General features: G+C 46.5%; 1 protein-coding gene across 22 annotated transcripts in view; it reads right to left on the bottom strand.

Annotated features, from left to right (window-relative positions):
* MBD1 (methyl-CpG binding domain protein 1) overlaps positions 1 to 22,745 on the bottom strand; it is a 151,137-nt gene that overhangs the window by 12,030 nt on the left and 116,362 nt on the right. For 19 of the 22 annotated variants that reach the window (XM_053372054.1, XM_053372073.1, XM_053372053.1 and 16 more), the window contains one exon: positions 13,120 to 13,278. The exons of 2 other annotated variants lie outside the window; for them this stretch is intronic. Coding sequence is in view for 1 of the 20 variants with exons in the window: in XM_053372073.1 (XP_053228048.1) it covers positions 13,228 to 13,278 (51 nt within the window). In the remaining 19 variants the exon portion in view is untranslated. Of the gene's footprint in view, positions 1 to 5,448; positions 5,528 to 13,119; positions 13,279 to 22,745 lie in introns of all 22 variants that reach the window. One more of the 22 variants, XM_053372056.1, reaches the window with a different exon arrangement.

Below are 22,745 nucleotides of genomic sequence, written 5' to 3'. Positions count from 1 at the left end.
CCAGTGGTTCTGAGATTACATCTGCCAGTTCTTTTAATACTCTTGGATGCAGTTCATCTGGCCCTGGAGACTTGAATACATCTAGACTAGCCAAGTATTCTTGTACTATCTCCTTAGTTATTCTGGGCTGTGTTTCCTCTGCTGAATCATTTGCTCCAAATTCTTCAGGTCGGGCATTGTTTTCTTTATCGGAGAAGACTGAGGCAAAGAAGGCATTGAGGAGTTCAGTCCTTTCTGTGTCCCCTGTTTGCATTTCACCATCTTCTCCTCTGAGTGACCCCACGGTTTCTTTGTTCTTCCTTTTGCTACGAACATACCCATAAAAGCCTTTTTTGTTGCCTTTAACCTCTCTAGCAAGCCTGAGTTCATTCTGTGCTTTAGCTTTTCTGACTTTGTGTCTACACGTGCTGGCTATTTGTTTGAATTCCTCTTTGGTGGTTTCCCCTGTTTTCCTTTTTTGTACACATCCTTTTTTAATCTTAACTCAGTTAAAAGTTCTTTAGATAGCCACCCTGGCTTCTTTAGGCACCTTCCATGTTTCTGTCTCATTGGTATTGCCTGAAGTTGTGCTTTTACTATCTCCCTCTTAACAAACTCCCAGCCATCATGAACTCCCTTTCCTTTTAGTATTACTGTCCATGGGATCTCACCCAGCACTTCCCTAAGTTTTATGAAGTCGGCTTTCTTAAAGTCAAGAAATTGAGTCCTAGTATGCTTGGCTGCTCCTTTCCGCTGTATAGTAAACTTCAGAAGAGCATGATCACTCACGCCTAATGATCCTTCCACTTCTACCCCACTAACCAGGTCATCAACATTGGTTAGGACCAGATCTAAAATGGCTGTTCCTCTTGTTGCTTCTCCCACTTTCTGGACAATGAAGTTGTCTGCAAGGCCAGTGAGGAATCTGTTTGACCTTATGCTCTTGGCTGAGTTTGACATCCAACAAATATCCGGGTAATTGAAGTCCCCCATTACTACTATCTCCCTTCCTTTTGCATGCTTGGCCATCTGTTCCAGGAAGGCATCATCTATGTCCTCCGTTTGGCTTGGGGATCTATAGTAAACTCCCACAATGAGGTCACTGTTATTCTTCTCTCCCTTAATTTTGACCCAAATGCTCTCACTTTGGCTTTGAGGTTCTAAATCTTGGATCTCTTCACAGGTATACACATCCCTGACATATAACGCCACTCCTCCTCCTTTCTTGTCTGGTCTGTTTCTCTGAAATAGATTGTATCCCTCCATTATTACATTCCAGTCGTGGGACTTATCCCACCAGGTTTCAGTGATTCCTATTATGTCATATTTAGTTTGCTGTACCAAGAGCTCAAGCTCATCTTGTTTATTTCCCATGCTTTGCGCATTAGTGTACAGACATTGAAGTCCATTAATCATTCCCCCGTGTCTCTTATTTAAGGATTTTTTCCTCTCACCACTAGGTCTGCGTGCTGTTTGCTCCATTCGGTCTATGACATTTGGATGATCATCTTCATCAATTGATAGACTCCTACCTTCAGGAGCACTGTCTCCCTCCCCCACATTAGTCAGTTTAAAGCCCTCCTGGTGAGGTTTCTGAGATTTTTGGCAAAAACATTCCTCCCAACCGTTGTGAGGTGCAGCCCATCGCTTGCCAGAAGTCCATCTTCAAGAAACTGCATTCCGTAATCTAAGAATCCAAACCGTTCCTGTTTACACCATTTGCGAAGCCAGTTGTTCACTTCCACTATTTTTCCCTCTCTCCCTGGGCCACGTCGTTCAACTGGGAGGACAGATGAGATGACAATTTGTGCATTTAATTGCTTCAATTTCCTGCCCAGAGCCTCGTAATCTCTTTTGATCTTCTGGAGGCTATTGCTTGCAGTGTCATTGGTTCCCACATGAACCAAGAGGAAGGGGTATTTGTCAGTGGGTTTTATGATTCCTTGCAGTCGTTCAGTTACATCTTGGATCTTAGCCCCGGGGAGACAGCACACTTCCCGAGACATCTTGTCAGGCCCACAGATCACTGCTTCTGTTCCCCTCAGTAGGGAATCCCCTATCACCACTACACGCCTCCTCTTAGGTCTGGTCGGGGTTCTTCCGTGAGCTGTCCGTTCCAAGGTCGCCTGCACATTCCCTGAGGGCTGACTTTGCTGCTCGTCTTCATATACCTGATCGACTGTAATGAGGGAGAGATCCTCAAATGGAGTCTGCTCTTCGTCTTCCATGCTAGGGGAGAGGACCTCAAAGCGATTGTGTATTTCTAAACAATCAGAGCGAACCCTGGGCCTCCTACTTTTTTGAGTCATGTTTCTCCATATATCTGGCTCCTGTGTTGGTGAACTAGCCTCCTTCTCAGGGGAGTCCCCTGTCTCCTCCTTGGTGGAGACGGTGTGCTCTGTTGCTTCCAAGAAGAGCTCCAGCTCTCTAATTCTTTGCAGCGTAGCTACACGTTCCACCAGTTGCTGGACTTTGTCTTTTAAGAGGGCAATCAACATGCAATTGCTGCAGGTAAAGCTGCCTGCAACCTTTGGCAAGATGGCAAACATTGCGCAGGAACCGCAGGCGACTGCAGCTGTTCCCTCACCCTCCATCTTGAGAACGTGTCGTTGGGGGTGACTACAGCGGTCCTCCATCATAAAAAGCATGAAGACAGGACAAATAACCCCCCCAAAAAAACCTAGGTCTCCCCCAACAAATGTTTGAGACTAGCTCCCCTAAATCTAAAGATGGATCAAGCCGCTGCCCTACAAGCTCTGATAAGCTCCTCCCACAGCTAATCACCTACCTCAACAGAAGCCCTGCCCCCTCTGACCTTTGCACAGGGAGAGCAGCTAATCAGCCACAAGAAACTCACACAAGAGTTTCCTGCCCTGCAAGCTCTGATCAAGTTGGGAATGTTTAACCTGGAAAAGAGGAGATTGAGAGGAGATATGAGAGCCATCTTCAAATATCTGAAGGGCTGTCACAAGGAAGATGAAGCAAGCTTGTTTTCTCCTGCTCTGGAGGGTAGGGCTCAAACCAAAGGCTTCAAGTTACAAGAAAAGTGATTCCAACTAAACAAACTGAAAAACTTTCTGACAGTAAGAGCTGTTCGACAGTGGAACAGACTCCCTCAGGAGGTTGTGGACTCTCCTTCCTTGGAGGTTTTTAGGAAGATGTTGGATGGCCATATGGATGCTCTAGCTGAGATTCCTGCATTGCAGGGGGTTGGACTGGATGACCCTTGGGTCCCTTCCAACTCTATGAGGGGATCTGAAGGGCATCAGGCTAGGGAAGGCTATGCTAAGATGACTGTACACTATTAATTCCATGACCAGCATTTGTGGGCAGTGGTCAAACTGGACTGGTGAAATATCCTTTGTGTGTTATGTGGTCCTAAGTTATGAAATGGATATAGAGTATCAACAATTGTTCCCACTCTGTTTTTGCAGTTGCACTTGCACCTGAGGATGGGAATGCAAAGAATTATTAAGTAGAATTATTAAATAGAATTAAGACTACTTGGGGAAGCCTCTACCCACTGATCATAATGGAGGAGAGAGAGATAAGTTGCATCTAATTTTTTTATTGATAATTCAAGCACAGAAATCAAAAGAGCAGCAAATTTTGAATCCTAACTAGGCTGCAGGTCTTCTTCCTTCTCTATGTAATCCCAGTCCTACTCAGCAAATGAAGGAAGTTGCCATTTCCCAGTTTGTTAGTTGAGCCTACATTGCGGTGGAGTCAGAGAGCCTTGGTAGTTATTACTAACTCATCTCCTTCGTCTCAACATGACATAACCAGGACTATTTTATCAGGATTGAATCTGACAGGCTTCCTTTTCTATCATGGGCTCTGGAGTGGCCGTGTGTTGTTAGGAAGCCTTTGTATTACATTAGTTCAGAAGAGCTATGAAGTTCTGAAATGTTGTAAAGCAAGGGCTTTCCTCTTCAAGTGCTAGCAGGTGAAGAGTGCCATCAGAAGGAATTGGAAGGTTTGATTATGAAGGGCCAGTAGGAATGAGATCTCAGAAACCACAACTGCCAAGGAAGAATTGTCTTCTTGTACTACACCTTCTTGTGAAGGTTGTCCGGATCCTAAGAATGTAGAAAGAAGAAAAATCAACATTCCTTGGATTTCCCTTCAAACAGGTACATATCAAATGATCCAAATACATATATTGTTGCCACAGTTCTGGAAATACAAAATTTCACCTTGACATAGGAATGAACCTAAAATTTGGAATGCACATAGTTTGTGGTTCAAGCAGGAGTAACCTTTTCACACAATGCAGGATTAAACTTATAGACTTGCTGCCAAAAAGTGAAGCAATGGGCATGACTGATGTGTCTGCAAAGGATGCCTGGGGTGTAGAAAGTAGATAAAAGCTTTTCTCCCTCTTGCATAATACTGACACTCAGGCTCATCCAGTGCAACTGAAGTGGGCTTCTAAGGTCATAGTGGGTTGCACTGGGGTGGGCTATTTGGGATGCCATGTCTCTTGGGAACAGGCTAGCTATGGCTGCCTCCTTGTTAGAGACCTCCTCTCCTCACAATCTGAGCTGATCGCGGCCTATTCTGAGGAGATCTTGACTGGTTGCAGAACAGATGCTGCCTCTTAAAGTTGCGCAGGCAAGGATCCCAATAGTTCAGGGCAAGGCTAAGAGACCCCTCCTTAATTCATGAGTTACCTTACTCTCATCTTCCCTTTTTGTTGTGGTTTTGAAATTTTGTAAGCCTGCAGGTAGGGACTGTCTTGATTTAACGGATTGTATGTAAACTGCTCTGGAAGCCTTTTTGGCTGAAGAGAGGGGTAACAACAACAACAACAACAACGTTTAAGACACCTAGAACCCTTTCTTAGTAGGGTTTCTCATCATGAGGAGGCTTCAAAGCATGTTTAGCCTAATAAATTTAGAAACTTCCTTCAGACTCCCTGTACTGCTCAGGAAGTTCAGATGAAACTGACATGTACAAGGGAAAGTTGGGAACAAGGCTAAGAATAGGTTTTTATCTTTCTATTTTCAACTGCTGAATAGGAGATGCCACCATTTGAGGGTCATGCTGCATTGAATTTATGCAAAGGAAATGAAAAGGGACAAATCTCTAAGTAGATTCCTAATCTCAATCCTATTCAATTTCACTTCAAAAACTTAGATTTTCTTCTTATGGGCTTCAGTGTTTTGGTTGTATATGTATATACTGTATTTTTCCATGTATAACATGCCGCCCCCTATTTTACCATAATTTTTTAGTAAAAAAACTAATCTTTTACACGGAAAAGTATGGTATATATTGATTTTCTACATATGGCCTTTAGTGTTTTTTTTTGGGGGGGTGTATGTGTATATATCTCTCTCTCCCTCTCCCTCCCTCTCTCTCTCTCTCTCTCTCTCTCTCTCTCTCTCTCTCTCTTTCTCTCCTTCAATTCCCTGCCCCTGTCCCTTTTTTGTCTTTTGTGGAGCTTAGGAAACTGACGTGACTCACCAGGTTTTTACCCATACTTGACTTTGGACAATTGTCTTAACACATGCAATGTCATCAGTGAGATCGTCATCAAGGAATCCTGCAAAGATATGGAATGAGACAGGCAGGTAATGAAGATTAATGGAAATAATGAGGATTAATGGAAATAATGGATGTCATTGTGAAATAGCACAAAAATGATGCAGTAAAAAGTACTGTAGTTCTTAATTATGGCAGCTCTTGCTTGTTTCAGGGGCTGTTGCTCTTTAGACATGATGAGTGGACTAAATGTGGATTAGGCAGTCTGCTGGAAAACCTATACTAGGTGCTTTCACTTATTACAGTTAAATTTCAACTACATAGCAATTTAATCTTTGCAACAGGGAGCCCTTTTTTCAAAAAGCTTGGGGCCTGGGGGCATCTTCCTGCTAGCTTCCTGTTTCTCAGACTGTCTTCCCTTTCCCTCAGAGTCTGCAAATTCCATTGTCTGTATGTGTCCAGAACAAATCCACACCATAAAGAAACAAGCCCTGAAGTTTACAACAAAAACTAGCTAGGGCATCATCAACTCTGGACACAGAAGGAACCACTTGAATCCAGGAAAAACTTGGGCACCTGCTTGTAAATGCTGACAAATCACAGGTGATTGCCAAGCCACATAATTGTCCATTTAAAATCTACAGCCCAAAATTTGGCCCAGATTGACTCTCATTATGATTTATAGCAAAGGGTATCCAAAATCTACTGTTTGTTTGTAGAACTCAAAATGAACAAGCTCCAGCCAGGGTGCAAAATAATGACTAGAGGAAGCAGAGCCAGCTACAAAATGATGACTTGCAAGATCATCCTCCGTGGAATGCAACCAGTGCAACACCAACTTTTTATAAAGGGGATTCAGGGGGACTCCTGGAAATTACAAGCTGGTTAGCATGTCTGTCCCAGAAAAAAATGGTGAAAAGCATTGTTAGGATAAAATAACCAAGCATATAGAAGAACAAACCAGCATGCCTTCTGCAAGGGCAAGTTCAGTTTCACAAACTTATTACAGTTCTTGGAGAGTGTCAATAAGAAAGTAGATAAAGGTGATCTGGACTTTCAAGAAGCTTTCAACATTAAAGACTCGTGAGTAAGCTTAGCAGTCTGGGAATATGAGGAGAACATATTGTGAATCACAAATTGGTTAAATTGCAGAAAACGAAGAGCAGAAATTATTTGGCAGTTTTCTGAATGGAGAGATGTAGAGAGTGAAGTCCTCTAAGGATCAGTATTGGGATTTGTGTTTTTTTAACTTGCTCATAAACAGGGATTTGCCACATCCACAGGGATGAGTTGTCAAAGTTTGCTAATTGTTATGTACTGAGTTGAATAGGATCCAAACTGCAGCAGTCTGATTGGTCCTAGAACAATAGGATTCAGAATGCAGCAGTCTGATTGGTCCTAGAACAATGCAGCAGTATGATTGGTTGGCAGGAACTACCCAATCATGCTCCAGATAGAAGTGAATCCACAACCTGATTGGCTTACAGTAGAATTCCGGAATTAGCCAATCATGTGCAGCCCATTGTGTAAATAATGTATATAAAGCAGATACTTTGAGGGGACTTTCATTCATTCCTCCTCACCACTATGAGCTGAATAAAGAGCATGAAATCACTTTGCGACTCTGAGTATATTTCACTGGCGACGAGGATGGGATCCCGCTGAGCTGACTGCCACACACAGCACCGCAGCACCGCCACCTGCCGCACCGCTGCCTCGCACCGTGTATCCAGGCTTCAGCTCCGGGACACAAGGAACTCAGAATGGCAACCGACAGCAGCTTCTCGCCGTTCAACCCAGCATCTGGAGACTGGGAAGCGTACGCCTCCCGTTTCACCTTCCTCCTAGAAGCCAAAGGGGTCACAGATGAAGAAGACGCCAAGAAGAGGGCAATATTCTTCAGCGTCTGCGGAGAGGAGACGTTTGAAATTGCCCGGGCTCTCCTTGCGCCTGAAGACGTTGCTACTGTTCCATACAAAACAATAATGGAACAGCTGAAGGGGCACTTTTCGCCACAGCCCTCAGTGGTGGCTCGTCGAAATGCCTTCTACGCAAAGCGGCAAGCCCCTGGGGAAACCATAACTGGGTTTGTGACCTCTCTCCGCCAAGCCGCCCGGTTCTGCAACTTCTCAGAGCTGGAGAACATGCTTCGGGACCGCCTCGTTGGTGGCCTGAAGGATGAGAAGCTGCAACGACGCCTCTACGCTAAGAAGGACCTAACGTTCCAGGTCGCTCTGGAGGAGGCCCTGGCAACGGAAGCTGCCAAGAGGTCGACGCAAGAGGCACGGCCGAGCCAGCCGTCCCAACCGAGGGTCCACCACGAAGACCTCACCGACGACTCAGGATCCAACAGGGAGGAGGTGCACCGAGTACAGCAGTGCACTCAAGCAGCCCACATACCACAGCTGCCTCGACGAGAAGGAGGGAACTGCACAAGCTGTGGAGAAAGTCACGAGAGGAGGACCTGCCATTTCCGCAACGCAGAATGCAGCCAGTGCAGAAAATTGGGACACATCGCCCGGGTGTGTCGGGCTCAGCCCACCCGACGCCAGGCATCAGATGACCAATCCAAGAGCCCCAGGTCCCGGGGCCCAACGCACCAAGGCAACTCGACGGAGCTCACGGACTTCCAGGTATACCAGTTGCCCCACCCCAACGTAGAGAAAATTTATGTAGAGGTACAGATAGAGGGGGCCCCATGCCGCATGGAGCTTGACACGGGTTCAACTCTATCCATAATCTCGGCAAGGACCTTAAGAAAACTGTGTCCTACTGGGGGTCCCAAACTCAGGCTGGCACCATTCACCCTCCGGGACTTCCAGAAACGTAAGGTCCCCACAATGGGGGTGGGGACCTTCAGGGTGCAATACCGAGGGCGGACGCAGCAACTGGACTTGCTTGTGGTCAAGGGCCCCTACATTAGCTTACTGGGATTGGCATGGTTTGGACCACTGGGGCTAGCCGTCACTGGGGTGAACCACACGAGCTTACAAGTGGACGTGGACGCCATATGCAAGGAATTTCTGGGGGTTTTCGATGGGAAATTGGGACAGTATACGGGCCCCCCCATTGCTCTACAGCTTGACCCCGCAGTACGACCGGTCAGGCTCAAGGCCCGCCGGGTCCCGTTCGCTCTGAAACCCCGTATAGACGAGGAATTGGACTGACTCGTGGAGCAAAGAGTGCTGGAGCCGGTGCCTAATGCCCCCTGGGAAACCCCAATCGTCACACCCGTCAAGCCTAATGGTTCGGTCCGCATCTGCGCAGACTACAAATGTACCATAAACAAGGCCCTCACGGCCCATGCATACCCAGTGCCAGTGGTCAGCCATGTTCTTGCCACCCTGGCTGGGTCGAAAATTTTTGGCAAGCTGGACTTGGCCCAAGCATATCAACAGCTGCCAGTAGATGAGGCCACAGCAGAGGCACAGACAATTGTGACGCACAGAGGAGCATTCAGGGTAAAGCGGCTGCAATTCGGTGTCAGCGTGGCACCAGGCATATTCCAGAATCTAATGGACTCTCTACTTAAAGGGATTCCTGGCGTCACCCCCTTCTTCGATGATGTGTTGATTGCCGGGCCCACACCAGAGGAGCTTGAGGACCGCCTCCGCACCGTTCTGCACCGTTTCCAGATGGCGGGTCTCAAGGTGAAGCGGGAAAAATGTCTACTAGGAGTGCCTCAGGTGGACTTTCTGGGATTTATGGTGTCCCCGACTGGGGACAAGGTACGGGCCATTTGTGATGCCCCAGCGCCCAAGAACAAGACTGAACTTCAGGCCTTCTTGGGACTATTGAACTTTTACCATTCCTTCCTTCCCCACAAGGTGGCAGTAGCGGAGCCCCTACACAGACTCCTGGACAAGCGGGCCCCTTGGGTGTGGGGCCAGCACCAGGAGGCCGCATTCCAGGCAGTCAAGGACTTGCTTGTCTCAAACTCGGTCTTGGCACACTTCGACAAGAGGCTGCCGGTGGTGCTAGCATGCGACGCCTCGCCCTATGGAATTGGCGCTGTCCTGGGACATCAACTCCCGGATGGAAGAGAGGTACCAGTGGCATACTTTTCCCAGACACTCAACGCAACCGAGTGGAACTACTCGCAAATCGACAAGGAGGGTCTGGCAATCGTGAAGGGAGTAAAAAAATCCCATGATTTCTTGTATGAGCGGCCCTTCACCGTGGTGACTGACCACAAGCCGTTGCTTGGCTTGTTTGCCCCTGAAAAGCAGACCCCCCAAGTGCTGTCTCCTCGCGTCCTCAGGTGGTCAATTTTCTTTGCCAGCTACCAGTATGCACTGATTCACCGTCCGGGGAAGGCGATGGGCCATGCGGACACCCTCAGCAGGCTACCACTACCGGAAACAGGCCCCGACCCAGCACCTGCACAAGAGGTTATGAGCCTGGAGCTGCTTCGCTACCGCCCCATTCAGGCACAAGAAGTTGCACACCATTCCAAGAAAGATAGGGTCATCTCCCGGGTCCTGGACTGGGTGTGGAGGGGATGGCCCAGCAGCAGCCCCGGGCCAGAATTCGCCAGCTACACAACCCGCAAACATGAACTGTCGGCCCACAAGGGGTGCCTGTTATGGGGAAGCAGAGTCGTTGTTCCCCAGCCCCTCCGCAAAAGGGTCCTCACAGCCCTACACGAGACACACCCAGGGGTAGTAAGAATGAAGGCCCTTGCCAGGAGTTATGTGTGGTGGCCGGGGATCGACGGAGAGATAGAGGCCTGGGTCAAACACTGCCAGGCCTGCCAAGAATCCCGCCCAGATCCCCCAAGGGCCCCAGTCCAGTCCTGGGAGTCCGCCCGAGCACCATGGTCACGCCTGCATGTGGACTTCGCTGGCCCCTTTCAGGGGAAAACATTCTTCATAGTGGTGGACTCCTACACCAAATGGCTGGAAGTCTCACTGGTACCGTCCACTCCGCAGCCATCCGGGTACTACGCAGGCTGTTTGCAACCCACGGGCTCCCTGACACTCTCGTCTCAGACAACGGGACTGCATTTACGTCAGGAGAATTCCAAACCTTCACAGCGCAGAACGCCATCCGCCACATCCGTTCGGCGCCATTCCACCCTGCCACCAATGGCCAAGCAGAACGCATGGTGCGGACCACCAAGGACACCCTTCGCCGCATGATGCAAGGGGATTGGGAGTACCGCCTTGCCACATTCCTTCTAGCACAGCACAGCACCCCCAGCTCAACGACTGGCCGGAGCCCCGCTGAACTACTAATGGGTCGGCGCCTTGCAATCAGATTGGACCGCCTTCACCCCGATAGAGCTCAGGATGAGGTAGTGGTGGGGGAAGGCAAGAACCCCCGGGCCTTCGAGGCTCAGGACCCAGTGTGCGCAAAGAATTTTGGGGCAGGCCCAGCATGGGTACCCGCCACAGTCACCAGGGTCACTGGCCCCGTGTCGTATGAGGTGCTAATGGATGGGGGGCAATGCTGGCGCCGCCACTGCGACCAGATACGGCGACGATTCCCGGGAGAAAACCAGGAGGAGGAAAGGGCAGAGGAGTCCCAAGGGAACAGAGGGGCAGTGAGGCCCATAGAGCACGAGGGGCCAGCAGGAGAGGCAGAATCAGTAAATACAGAAAGGACCTGCGAGGCCGAAAGGACACTGGAACCAGAACCACGACTGAGCGAGCCGGTTGCGCCAGACCAAACAGCCCCATCACAGCCAGCATCGTTGGAACACGAGCCAGAACCTGAACCCCGGACCAGGGAACACCCCAGGCCGCAACGCACACGTAGGCCACCGGCGTACCTCGAGGACTATGAATGCGACCTCCCGGGCAGGACTGGAACTTAAAGGGGAGGGGTGTTATGTACTGAGTTGAATAGGATCCAAACTGCAGCAGTCTGATTGGTCCTAGAAAAATAGGATCCAAAAGGCAGCAGTCTGATTGGTCCTAGAACAATGCAGCAGTATGATTGGTTGGCAGGAACTACCCAATCATGCTCCAGATAGAAGTGAATCCACAACCTGATTGGCTTACAGTAGAATTCCGGAATTAGCCAATCATGTGCAGCCCATTGTGTAAATAATGTATATAAAGCAGATACTTTGAGGGGACTTTCATTCATTCCTCCTCACCACTATGAGCTGAATAAAGAGCATGAAATCACTTTGCGACTCTGAGTATATTTTACTAATGATCTCGAATTGTTCAAAAAAACAAAAAAGGATTGTGAGGAAGTCCAAAAGGACCTCTTCAAATTGAGAGAATAGGCAGTAAAATGGCAAATGCAAGTCAATGAAAACAAGTGAAAAGGGATGCATGTTGGGACCCCCAATTGTTTGTTTGTTTGTTTGTTTGTTTGTTTGTTTGTTTATCATTGTTATTTATATATGTCCTCTATACATTTATGGGGTCTGACCAGGAATGAGACCTTGAAGTTGTAGAAGATAATGAAGGTGTCGACCCAGTGTGTGGCAATTTCTATGCTAGGGATCATTACAAAAGGAACGGTAAATAAAACTGCCGATATCATAATGCCGTTAAATAAATTTATTGTGTGAGTGCATTTGCAATCTTGTGTACAGTTCTGATTGCCTCAGCTCAAAAAAAGATATTGTAAAGCTGAGAAATGTTCAGAAAGGCAAGCAAAATTATCAAGGGGCTGGAGAAAGATTACAGCCTTTGGGACTTTTTAGTTTATAGAAAGGTCAAGTAATAAGAAGAATGATAGTAAAGGTAAAGGGACCCCTGACCATTAGGTCCAGTCATGACCAACTCTGGGGTTGCGGCGCTCATCTTGCTTTATTGGCCGAGGGAGCCGGCGTACAGCTTCCGGGTCATGTGGCCAGCAGAAACCAGAGCAGCGCACAGCAACGCCGTTTACCTTCCTGCCGGAAGGTACCTATTTATCTACTTGCACTTTGATGTGCTTTCGAACTGCTAGGTTAGCAGGAGCAGGGACCAAGCAACGGGAGCTCACCCCGTCGCAGGGATTCGAACCGCCAACCTTATGATTGGCAAGTCCTAGGCTCTGTGGCCACCCACAGAGGAATGATAAAAGGTAAAGGTAAAGGTACCCCTGCCCGTACGGGCCAGTCTTGACAGACTCTGGGGTTGTGCGTCCATCTCACTCAAGAGGCCGGGGGCAAGCGCTGTCCAGAGACACTTCCAGGTCACGTGGCCAGCGTGACAAAGCTGCATCTGGCAAGCCAGTGCAGCACACGGAAACGCCGTTTACCTTCCCGCCAGTAAGCGGTCCCTATTTATCTACTTGCACCCGGGGGTGCTTTCGAACTGCTAGGTTGGCAGGCGCTGGGACCAAGCAGCGGGAGCGCACCCCGCCACGGGGATTCGAACCGCTGACCTTTCGATCGGCAAGCCCTAGGCGCTGAGGCTTTTACCCACAGCGCCACCCGCGTCCCTTTTGAGGAATGATAGTAGTCCATAAAATGATGCAAGGCATGGAGAAAGTAGACAGAGAAAAGTTTTTCTTCTTCTCTCATAAGACTGGAACTCATGGCTGGCCAGTGAAGCTCATGTGCAGTAACATGTACAAAAGTGTTTTACACGGAGTAATATGCACAAGATGTGTATGAATGTGGACTTCTTTCTTTCCAAATTGCAAAGAGGGAAATGACAGAAAGTTGCTAGTTCACATAATACAAAGCAAAAACATGTCACTCACGCTGACAGCGCATGTTGCAGACATTACGTGATGCTATGGTCCCATCACTGCAAAAGTATTGATTGTCAATCCTGAACAGCCCATAGTATTGGCGCATGCCCATGGCAATCACTGGGGGGTTAGTGCTAAAACCGCCTCCAGCACTGAGCAGACAAATCCCTGGCAGGGGAAAGAAAATACATACATGGATATTAGAAAGCTGGTGAAAAAACATACAGTACCTTTTTAAGAAGAAAATTTGCACAGATTGCACACCAGAAAATGGTGTAGTGCAAGCATTGTGGTTAAGAGATTTGAATCATGGTCTTGAATACACTGGATTCCAGGGCTTTGGCCAAGGCCCAAGCCAAATCCAGTCTTTTCAAAGGCATCGTGGCAGTCAAGTCAGGTAAGGCATCCACAGATGACGGCAGGTCAGCTTGGATGGCCCAGATCAATCTGGGGCTGTCAGGTGTTGGGGCATCATGCAGGAAGGGAGAGGCAGATAATGCACAGGAAGGACTATGAAAACCCTAAAGCACCATATGAACAATACTCAAATCGCTAATTTGATTTTCCATTCCATTCCATTCCACCAAACTTCAATTATGTCAACACTTTTTTATTAACTATTTTCAGTTTTGACATTCTTTATTTTGATTATAATTTTTGCAGTCTTCATTTTTTCAGAGCAGAAAACACTACATGTAAACATTTCACAGTATCAATACCATCAGTACCACTTTGTTTATTATTTCTCATTATTAATTTATTTTAAATTTATATACCATCAAGGTGGTTTATAATAAGATTAATCAAGAATACACAAACAATAGTAAAATATATCCAGCAGTGTTAACAGTTAGTACAAAATGTAACTGAAAGGTTGCCTAAGCAAATTATTGACATCAGTGGCAAGGGAACTAGTCAGTGAGCATGTCAGTTTTCAGCATGTACTATGACTGTGTGCCTTCTCCAAAGAGTGGGGGCCACACTTGGAAAGACCCTGGTTGCCAATAGGATGAGCTTCTTTAGGCAGCAGCGCAAGCAAGAAGGCAGCATTTTTATGGGGATGCTAGCATTTCTCCTTTCCCTAAGAGGTCATACAAGAGGGTTTCAGATTGTAAGATTCAAAAGCAAATTTTGAAAATGAGAACACTGGAAAGAGCAGCTGAAAAATATCAAAACACGCCCTGCAAGCCTGCTGCCCTCCAGATGTTGTTGGGCTACAACTCCTATCATCTATGTTCACTGGTAACACAGGATGTGACCAATGGGACTTGAAATCCAGCAACACCTGGAAGGTACCCCATTGCAAGCATAAATCCATACAAAGAACTCCAATGAAGCTGTGCACTCAGCAAACAAAACTCACAGTCATTCAGGGTGTAGCCTCCGAATCCATCTAGCCCATATCGTCTCAAAATGCCTGCTAGCTCACAGCGCTCCAACAAACGGGCCTCATTTGCCACAGCGAGGAGGCTGAGTATGGAAAGGATCAGAACTTTCATGGCTGCAGCTGTCTGGAGAGTGACGTGACAATATGCCCCAAGAACCAGCCTTTTTATTATCTGGGGACTTGGGCTGAAAATGAGGATGTCTGTTTTTGGAATTCTTATTTCATCAAGATAGATTTATTGTTTGGCAGTCAGTTGAATTTACAACCAGAACAGGGAAATAAGAGACAAAGCAACAAGTGTGGGTTGAACCACAGTGCAGGAAACTAAACAAAACATTGTTTTGGGAGGGGCAACTTCTGCCAGGGCAAGGGGAATGAATGATGTCATTGCCCTTTGCCTCAGCCTCAGCTGGCTAAGGTCAGCTTGGTGGCCCTGGGTCCCCACAACTTCGGTTGTATTGGGCAGCTTAGCCTCAAAGATGTTCTGAATGAAAGGGTAAAGTACTGGTGCAGTCAGATTCTGTCTGGGGGCTTCTTGTTTGGGGTTCGCTGGCCTGATCCAGCAAGCTCTGCTTATCTTCTGTATTTAGCCCAGACATTTCACAAGTCCTTAGCAGTTGGCCTCTGCAACACCCATTAGTAAATAGTGCCTAATGGTGCTCACCGGATCCCTCCCCTCAAATTAGTCAACATTCTGCATCTTCCCACCACAAAAGACAGGCAATCCTCTGTTTAGTCCTACTACCTCAGCCTGCCCAGGATCCTGCAGATCCCACCCACAACTATCTCTGCCTTATCACCCTAAAATCCCTACTTGCTTGCAAAATGCATGTTTGGGTTTTATAACAAACTCAAATCATTCCCTCCCAAGTGCAAAACTAAAACTTGGGCTGACTGTTAAAATTTGCCATATTGGAATACAGTAGGCAGGAGTTGGGGATGTAAGAAGCCATCATTTTCTTGTCCATCCCATATTCATCATGGATAGTGCTGTTTCTAGTCTGCTGCAGTTTGCCTTCTGCAAAGAACATTGATTGTCTCACTGCCCACTAATTCCAAACATATTATGTCATTAAATAACCATTACATCATGCTACATTTTTCATTTCAATGGAAGGAAACATCAGGAACATGTGGGGGGCACTGTATCATAAAAATACAGTGAACATCTATCATATTCGCCTACCAAATTCCTGTTCCAGGTTGAGAAAGAACACATAAGCTGACATAATTTTGGGTACTGTTTCCAAATTCATCAGTATTCTCAGCCATTCCTAAAGGAGATGATGCCATGTAATCAGGCTTTTATACCCTAATTAAACTCATGGGCAGGAGGAGGTGAGAAAGAGATACACACAGGTTGCCTATGCATCCCTATGCCCTTTTTGCCAGAACAATGCGCCTTCTGGGGAGTCCTGATCCAACCTGGGCTGATCCAGGATTGCACCAACCTGATCCAGCCAAATTCTGGGTCGACTTAAATTGCATGGCCGACATCCCATGGCCAAGACCCTATCAAAGTAAAATCAACCTTCAAATGAGACAGAGCCCTCATGTCCCAAGGAAGAAGGTGGGGAGGGAGTTGGAAGAGACCACAAGGGCCATCGAGTCCAACCCCCTGCTAAGCAGGAAACACCATCAGAGCACTCCTGACATATGGTTGTCAAGCCTCTGCTTAAAGACCTCCAAAGAAGGAGACTCCACCACACTCCTTGGCAGCAAATTCCACTGTCAAACAGCTCTTACTGTCAGGAAGTTCTTCCTAATGTTTAGGTGGAATCTTCTTTCTTGTAGTTTGGATCCATTGCTCCGTGTCCGCTTCTCTGGAGCAGCAGAAAACAACCTTTCTCCCTCCTCTATGTGACATCCTTTTATATATTTGAACATGGCTATCATATCACCCCTTAACCTCCTCTTCTCCAGGCTAAACATGCCCAGCTCCCTTAGCCGTTCCTCATAAGGCATCGTTTCCAGGCCTTTGACCATTTTGGTTGCCCTCCTCTGGACACGTTCCAGTTTGTCAGTGTCCTTCTTGAACTGTGGTGCCCAGAACTGGACACAGTACTCCAGGTGAGGTCTGACCAGAGCAGAATACATTGGCACTATTACTTCCCTTGATCTAGATGCTATACTCCTATTGATGCAGCCCAGAATTGCATTGGCTTTTTTAGCTGCTGCGTCACACTGTTGGCTCATGTCAAGTTTGTGGTCAAACTAGGCCTAAGAGAACAGCATAAAGGTAAAGTAACCCCTGACCATAGGTCCAGTCGTGGCCGACTCTGGGGTTGCGGTGCTCAGCTTGCTTTATTAGCTGAGGGAGCTGGTGTACAGCTTCCGGGTCAGCATGACTAAGCCGCTTCTGGCATGGAAATGCCGTTTACCTTCCCGCCGGAGCGGTGCCTATTTATCTACTTGCACTTTGACATGCTTTCAAACTTGCCCAAGCAAAGCAGCAACCATGCCTCAATGCAACTAAGCACTGGACACCCGTGTAGGTAAAATGCCCTGGTCAAATACCATTCCTCAACCACAACCACCAAAGCAAGCTCCAACAAGTTGTGAGGATATCTCCTAAGTAAAGATCTGAAACAAATCCCAAACAAACATAAGGGGATTATCCAAAAGGTCAGGAAAATTGCTAAGGAAGCCTGATGAAGAGGATACTAGACAGGGGGGGGGGGGAGACCATATATTATGATTGGCTATGAATCTACAAGCACATTTTGTTCAGCAAAATTAAGACCACGCAATGCGAGAGGTCTGAATCTTCCAGTGAAACAAAAGGAATGGTTGAAATATAGAAATAGCACTGAAGAATTGCAAAGGAGCAACTGTTAAATTCACAATGCTATCATTAAAATCATGCCAGTAGTTCATTTTCCCATAAAGTCACAAAACAAACTCTGAGAAGTCATAACTAAGAGTGATTAATTGTGAAGAATTATATGTGACTTATAGGGACACTTTGAAACCATCAGCAATAATGCAATGATTCAATGTGAGCTGTGTGAACCAACCACAAGATTCAGTTCAGACCCTGAATCAGCCCTTTAGAAAGCAGCCCACCTCCATCCAAGACACTTGTACACTGCCTGGTTCACTCCATTCACTACTGTGACATTTTAACATAACTATAACTTTCCCCCCTTGATAGTAGGGGATGAAATTTGCAGGCAGAATAAGCCTCCATTGCAAATTACAAGCTAATAGATTCAGAGACTTCTGCACAGGACACCCTTAAAGTTTATTGTATTTTTTTTCTTAAGGGAACCTCTATAACTTTTTGTTTTGTGGCAGAATTGAATCTGAGGGTAAGGGCTCACCCTTTCTGAGGCCATGTATCCTTCCAAATATCAGAATGATAGCCAAAGTGGTTTTCCTGCTAGGGTGGCCTTTACAGTTTTCAGGTTCACTTCATTTCCCCACCTCCATTATTTGGAAATTTAAAAATGTCTATAACAACTTTTCCCGTTTGACAGAAGTAGATGAAATATGCTCCTCCAGAATAGGTAAAGCTTTGCCAATTACACTTTCTAGGTGAAATCAGGTTCAGCTGCTGCTATTTACATTTCAAAAATAATGCATGTTAAATGTTGGTAGAACAATCCTATGGTGGGCAGAAAGAGGAATCGGTGGCATAAACAGGCCTGCATCAGCCAGGGCAGGACTTGGGTACGCCAACTTTCAGGCTTACATATATTCCCACCCTTGGATCCTACAGGTACAAAGCCTCTCTCATCGCACTCTGAACATGCTTTTCATCCCACCCGGCAAAGTGCCAACAGATAAGGACAGATGGATATGGAAACTTCTGCTCTAGGACTGATGTATTTTGTATGTTTGGGGCATGTTGCGGGGAACATCTCCCAACACACCTCTTCCCCATGGATGACAGAGGAAGAAGTCCTACAGAAGTTTCCAGAACCACAATGAAGGATGTGGGGGTGGGCGTCCTTCACCTCTGGTGGGCCTCCCTCTCCACTGCAGCAGATGAATCTATGGCCCTTTAGCTGTTGTTAGACTACAACTCCCATTGCTGTCTGCAAGCATTGTAAAAGGTTACAGAGTGTGGGAGTTGTAATCCAACAATTACTCCCTATAGCTTAGCCCTCAGGGAGGAAAGTCTGCAATGCCCTATGGCCTTAGGACACATTTGCAGCAGGGAACTTCCCAGAATCACCTTGTAGTAAGAGTGCTCCGAGTTAAAAGATGCACATGGCAAAATATAAGTGACCTCAAATAATGAATGGGTTCTTTCTTTGATGCAACAGCAATAAGTCAGTCTCTAATAGCCTGGACAGTCTGTATGCAGAAGAGCTGATATTTCCTGATTTAATCCATTCTCAGAACGAAGGAAGGCCAAGCAAGTTCATTGTGTAGAGAGCCACATCATGAAGGTTCCTGTCCTTTGCCTGCTTACAATGCTGGAGTGGTTATAAAATTTATAGTCTCTCCCCAATGGCAATTTGGGCCCTCCTCCAGAGAGCTACTCTAAAGAAAGCACAAACAAAAATTACTCAGTTTTACATGAATAAGGAAAATGAGGCGGCGGCTAAGAAACAGCAGGAGCCAGATACTATTATTGACCTTATAGGGCCTCTCAGCAGCTATGGTGAAGAGCAGAACGATCATAAAGAGGTTTTGGGCCCAGCCAGCTCAACTCCTGAGTCATCTCTTGCATTGAGCACAAGTAACTCAAGGACTAATCCAGGCTAAACAAGTGGAGGAACTAATGTTAAAGCAAATTTCATCAGGAGCAAGTATAAAAAAGTCCTACTTCCAACTTTCTGAAACAAATGAGGAGGGATTATCAGTCACTGGGTGGCTTGTACTACTAACATTGAACATTGAACACATAAAATCATTTTTGGCTGACTATAATAAAATTCTTACCAGATGGGTAAGATAGGTACTTGTAGCAATACAAAAAACCAACAGGCACCTATGCACCAACACTGGATGCCGATGAAGACATTAAAGAATTTTTTTACTCTCAGTTGGATACCATCCTATCAGAGACACCTGAGGATAAAATTACCCTCCTGGGTGATTTTAATGCAAGAGTTGAATGAGATTTCGATTGTGACCTGCAACTATTGGGAAAGAAGTAACTGGCAACAGCAACCAGAACAGAATCTTACTTTTTACTATATGTGCAGCGCACAACATTGTTATTACCAACACACACTTTCAACAAAAAAATTTAAAACATCATGGAGGCATCCTCGGTCAAACCACTGGCACCTCTTAGACTATGTCCCAGAAGATAGCTATGATGTACTCCTTACAAGTGACAATGACTGCTGGACAGATCACCAATTAATACGCTCCACGATGGCTATCAAGATTATACCTCAACACAGGCTTCAAGGCACAAAATGAACACTCAATAGCCTATTAAGCGGGGACTGCTACCAAATGACTCTTAAGTTCCAAGGAACACTGGACCAAGCTAAAAACATCCATTATTACAGCCTGTGAACAAACTATTGGATACCAAACCAAGAAACACCAGGACTAGTTTTATGAGAAAGACAGTGAGATTGAATGCATCATTGACAATAAAAGGAAGGCCTTTCAGATATCACAAAGATGATAATAATAATAATAATAATAATAATAATAATAATAATAATAATAATTTATTTATACACCGCCCATCTGCCATCTGGCTAGGTTTCCCCAGCCACTCTGTGTGGCTTCCAACAAAAGATTAAAATAAAATAATAACTGCACCACTAAGAAAAAAACCTATGCCAACACCAAGGCTGAGGTTCAAAGAAGAACCAGAGAACAAAGGAACACCTGGTGGATAAAAAAAGCTCAAGAGACCAGCACTTAGCTGGCACTCAGGATGCACAGAGTTTCTTTAAAGCCACAAGAACCATCTATGGGCCAATAAATCATGGCATATGCCCCCTACGCTCAACAGATGGTACCACACTTCTAAAAGATAAAAAAGCTATTGCATTGCGCTGGAAGAAACATTACCAGCATCTCCTTAAGCGCAACTCTCCAGTAGTTGCTGAGATTGTCTCACAAATCCCGCAAAAACAAATTAGAGATGAGCTTGCAGTGTCTCCAAATCTTGGAGAGTTGTGTACAGCTATTAACCAAATGAGAAACAACAAAGCCAGCAAACCTGATGGGATACCTGTTGAAGTCTTCAAAGTGGGTGGAATTGAACTTACACAAAAACTTCACAAGCTCATCGAAAACATATGGGAGATTGAGGAGATCCCAGCAGACTTTAGGGATGCCAAAATTATCATGATCATGAAAAAGGTGACAGAACAGATTGCAGAAACTATTGAGGCATCTCTTTATTAGCTGCGGCTGGCAAAATTCTTGCAAGGATCTTAGCAAACTGTCTCTTAACAATATCCGAGGTGACCCTTCCTGAATCCCAAAATGGTTTTTGGCCTTCTGGGGGGACAGTGGACAAGATTTTCACCTCTTGACAGCTTCAAGAAAAATGCAGAGAGCAAAACCAACCCCTGTATATGGCATTTATTTACCTGACTAAAGCCTTCAACACTGTAAATTACAATACCCTATGGACTGTCCTTGTGAAAATTGGCTGCCCAGATAAATTTGTGAACATCATTTGGCACCTTCATGATAATATGACACAACAACTGCAGATAGCAATGGCTTTCAAAGTGAACCATTCACAGCGGGATCAGAAGTTAAACAGGGTTGTGTTATCGCTTCAACTCTATTCATTATTTTCATTGCCATGATCCTACATTTTGTTAAAGGGAAACTCCCCACCGGGGTAGAAATGATATACATGATATACAGTGGTACCTCAGTTTTCAAACAGCTTAGTATACAAACTACTTGTAACCCGAATGCTTCAAACCCAGAAGTGAGTGTCCCGGTTTTCGAACTTTTTTTGGAATCCAAAGGTACTCTGTTTGAAGGGTGCACTTACGTTTTGAGTGCCACACTTCCGTTGCCTGCTCACTTGCCACCAGACCTGGGCTTCCCTTATTCAGCACCGGCTGTGCCAGCCACTGGCGACACCCGCAAGCGGAGAAGGGGGGCGTGGATGTTGCAGCCACAGCAGCGGCAGAGGGAACAGCGGCGGGGAGCAGCAGCAACATCCTTTGCCTGCGCGGCACGGCCTTCCCTCGCTCAGTGACGGCCGCAGCAAGACATCTGGAAGTGGAGAAGCACTGTTCTGCAGCGGCCGGCGCCAAGCGAGGGAAGGCCGTGCCACAGCAGCAACCACCCACTTCTTCAGTACTGGGTGACACCTGCAGCCACCGCTCTGGGCCCCAGAGCAATGGCAAACAGCTCGCCCCCAGAAGTGACTGCCATGGCATCCCCTCACAGGGCACAAGACGGCGTGGGCAGGATGCTGGTGTTCATTGCTGCAGTAAGAGTTCTTCAGTGAGGAGAACACACTCAAGTGGAGGGCGCTGCTTGTGCTCTGAAGAAGGTGAGGAAAGGGCGCTGGATGTTTGTGCGGAAGAGATCCAGAAAGGCTGGCCTGGGGGGCGGGAGAGAAGCCGACTGGCTCCTCAGAGAGAGAACTTTTGCCTTCCTTTCCTCCTCCCCCCACTTGAACTCCCCCTTCACACACCCCGCACGCTTGTCCCTCTAATGGCAATGGGTAGATCACTGCCAGTTTTTTATACTGGGTAGTAGATTGCAGCCAAGAAGATCAAACCGATCCATTCTTAAGGAAATCAGCCCTGAGTGCTCACTGGAAGGACAGATCGTGAAGCTGAGGCTCCAATACTTTGGCCACCTCATGAGAAGAGAAGACTCCCTGGAAAAGACCCTGATGTTGGGGAAGATGGAGGGCACAAAGAGAAGGGGACGACAGAGGACGAGATGGTTGGATAGTGTTCTCGAAGATACCAGCATGAGTTTGACCAAATTGCGAGAGGCAGTGGAAGACAGGAGTGCCTGGCATGCTCTGGTCCAGGGGGTCACAAAGAGTCGGACACGACTAAACAACTAAACAACAACAACAACAGATTGCACCCTGGTCTATTGCTTTCATTTTATGGATCAATGGTCTCGCTAGATAGTAAAATTCATGTCAAATTGCTGTTTTAGGGGTTGTTTTTAAAAGTCTGGAACGGATTGATCCATTTTGCATGACTTTCTATGGGAAAGCACGCCTTGGTTTTGGAACGCTTTGGTTTTGGAACGGACTTCCTGAACAGATTAAGTTGGAGAACCAAGGTACCACTGATTCAAACAGATGGAAAGCTCTTTAATTTGAGTAGGC

The sequence above is a fragment of the Podarcis raffonei genome, chromosome 17 (genome assembly GCF_027172205.1).
Source record: "Podarcis raffonei isolate rPodRaf1 chromosome 17, rPodRaf1.pri, whole genome shotgun sequence".
Taxonomy (NCBI): Eukaryota; Metazoa; Chordata; class Lepidosauria; order Squamata; family Lacertidae; genus Podarcis; species Podarcis raffonei.
This window is presented reverse-complemented; position numbering and strand designations above follow the sequence as displayed.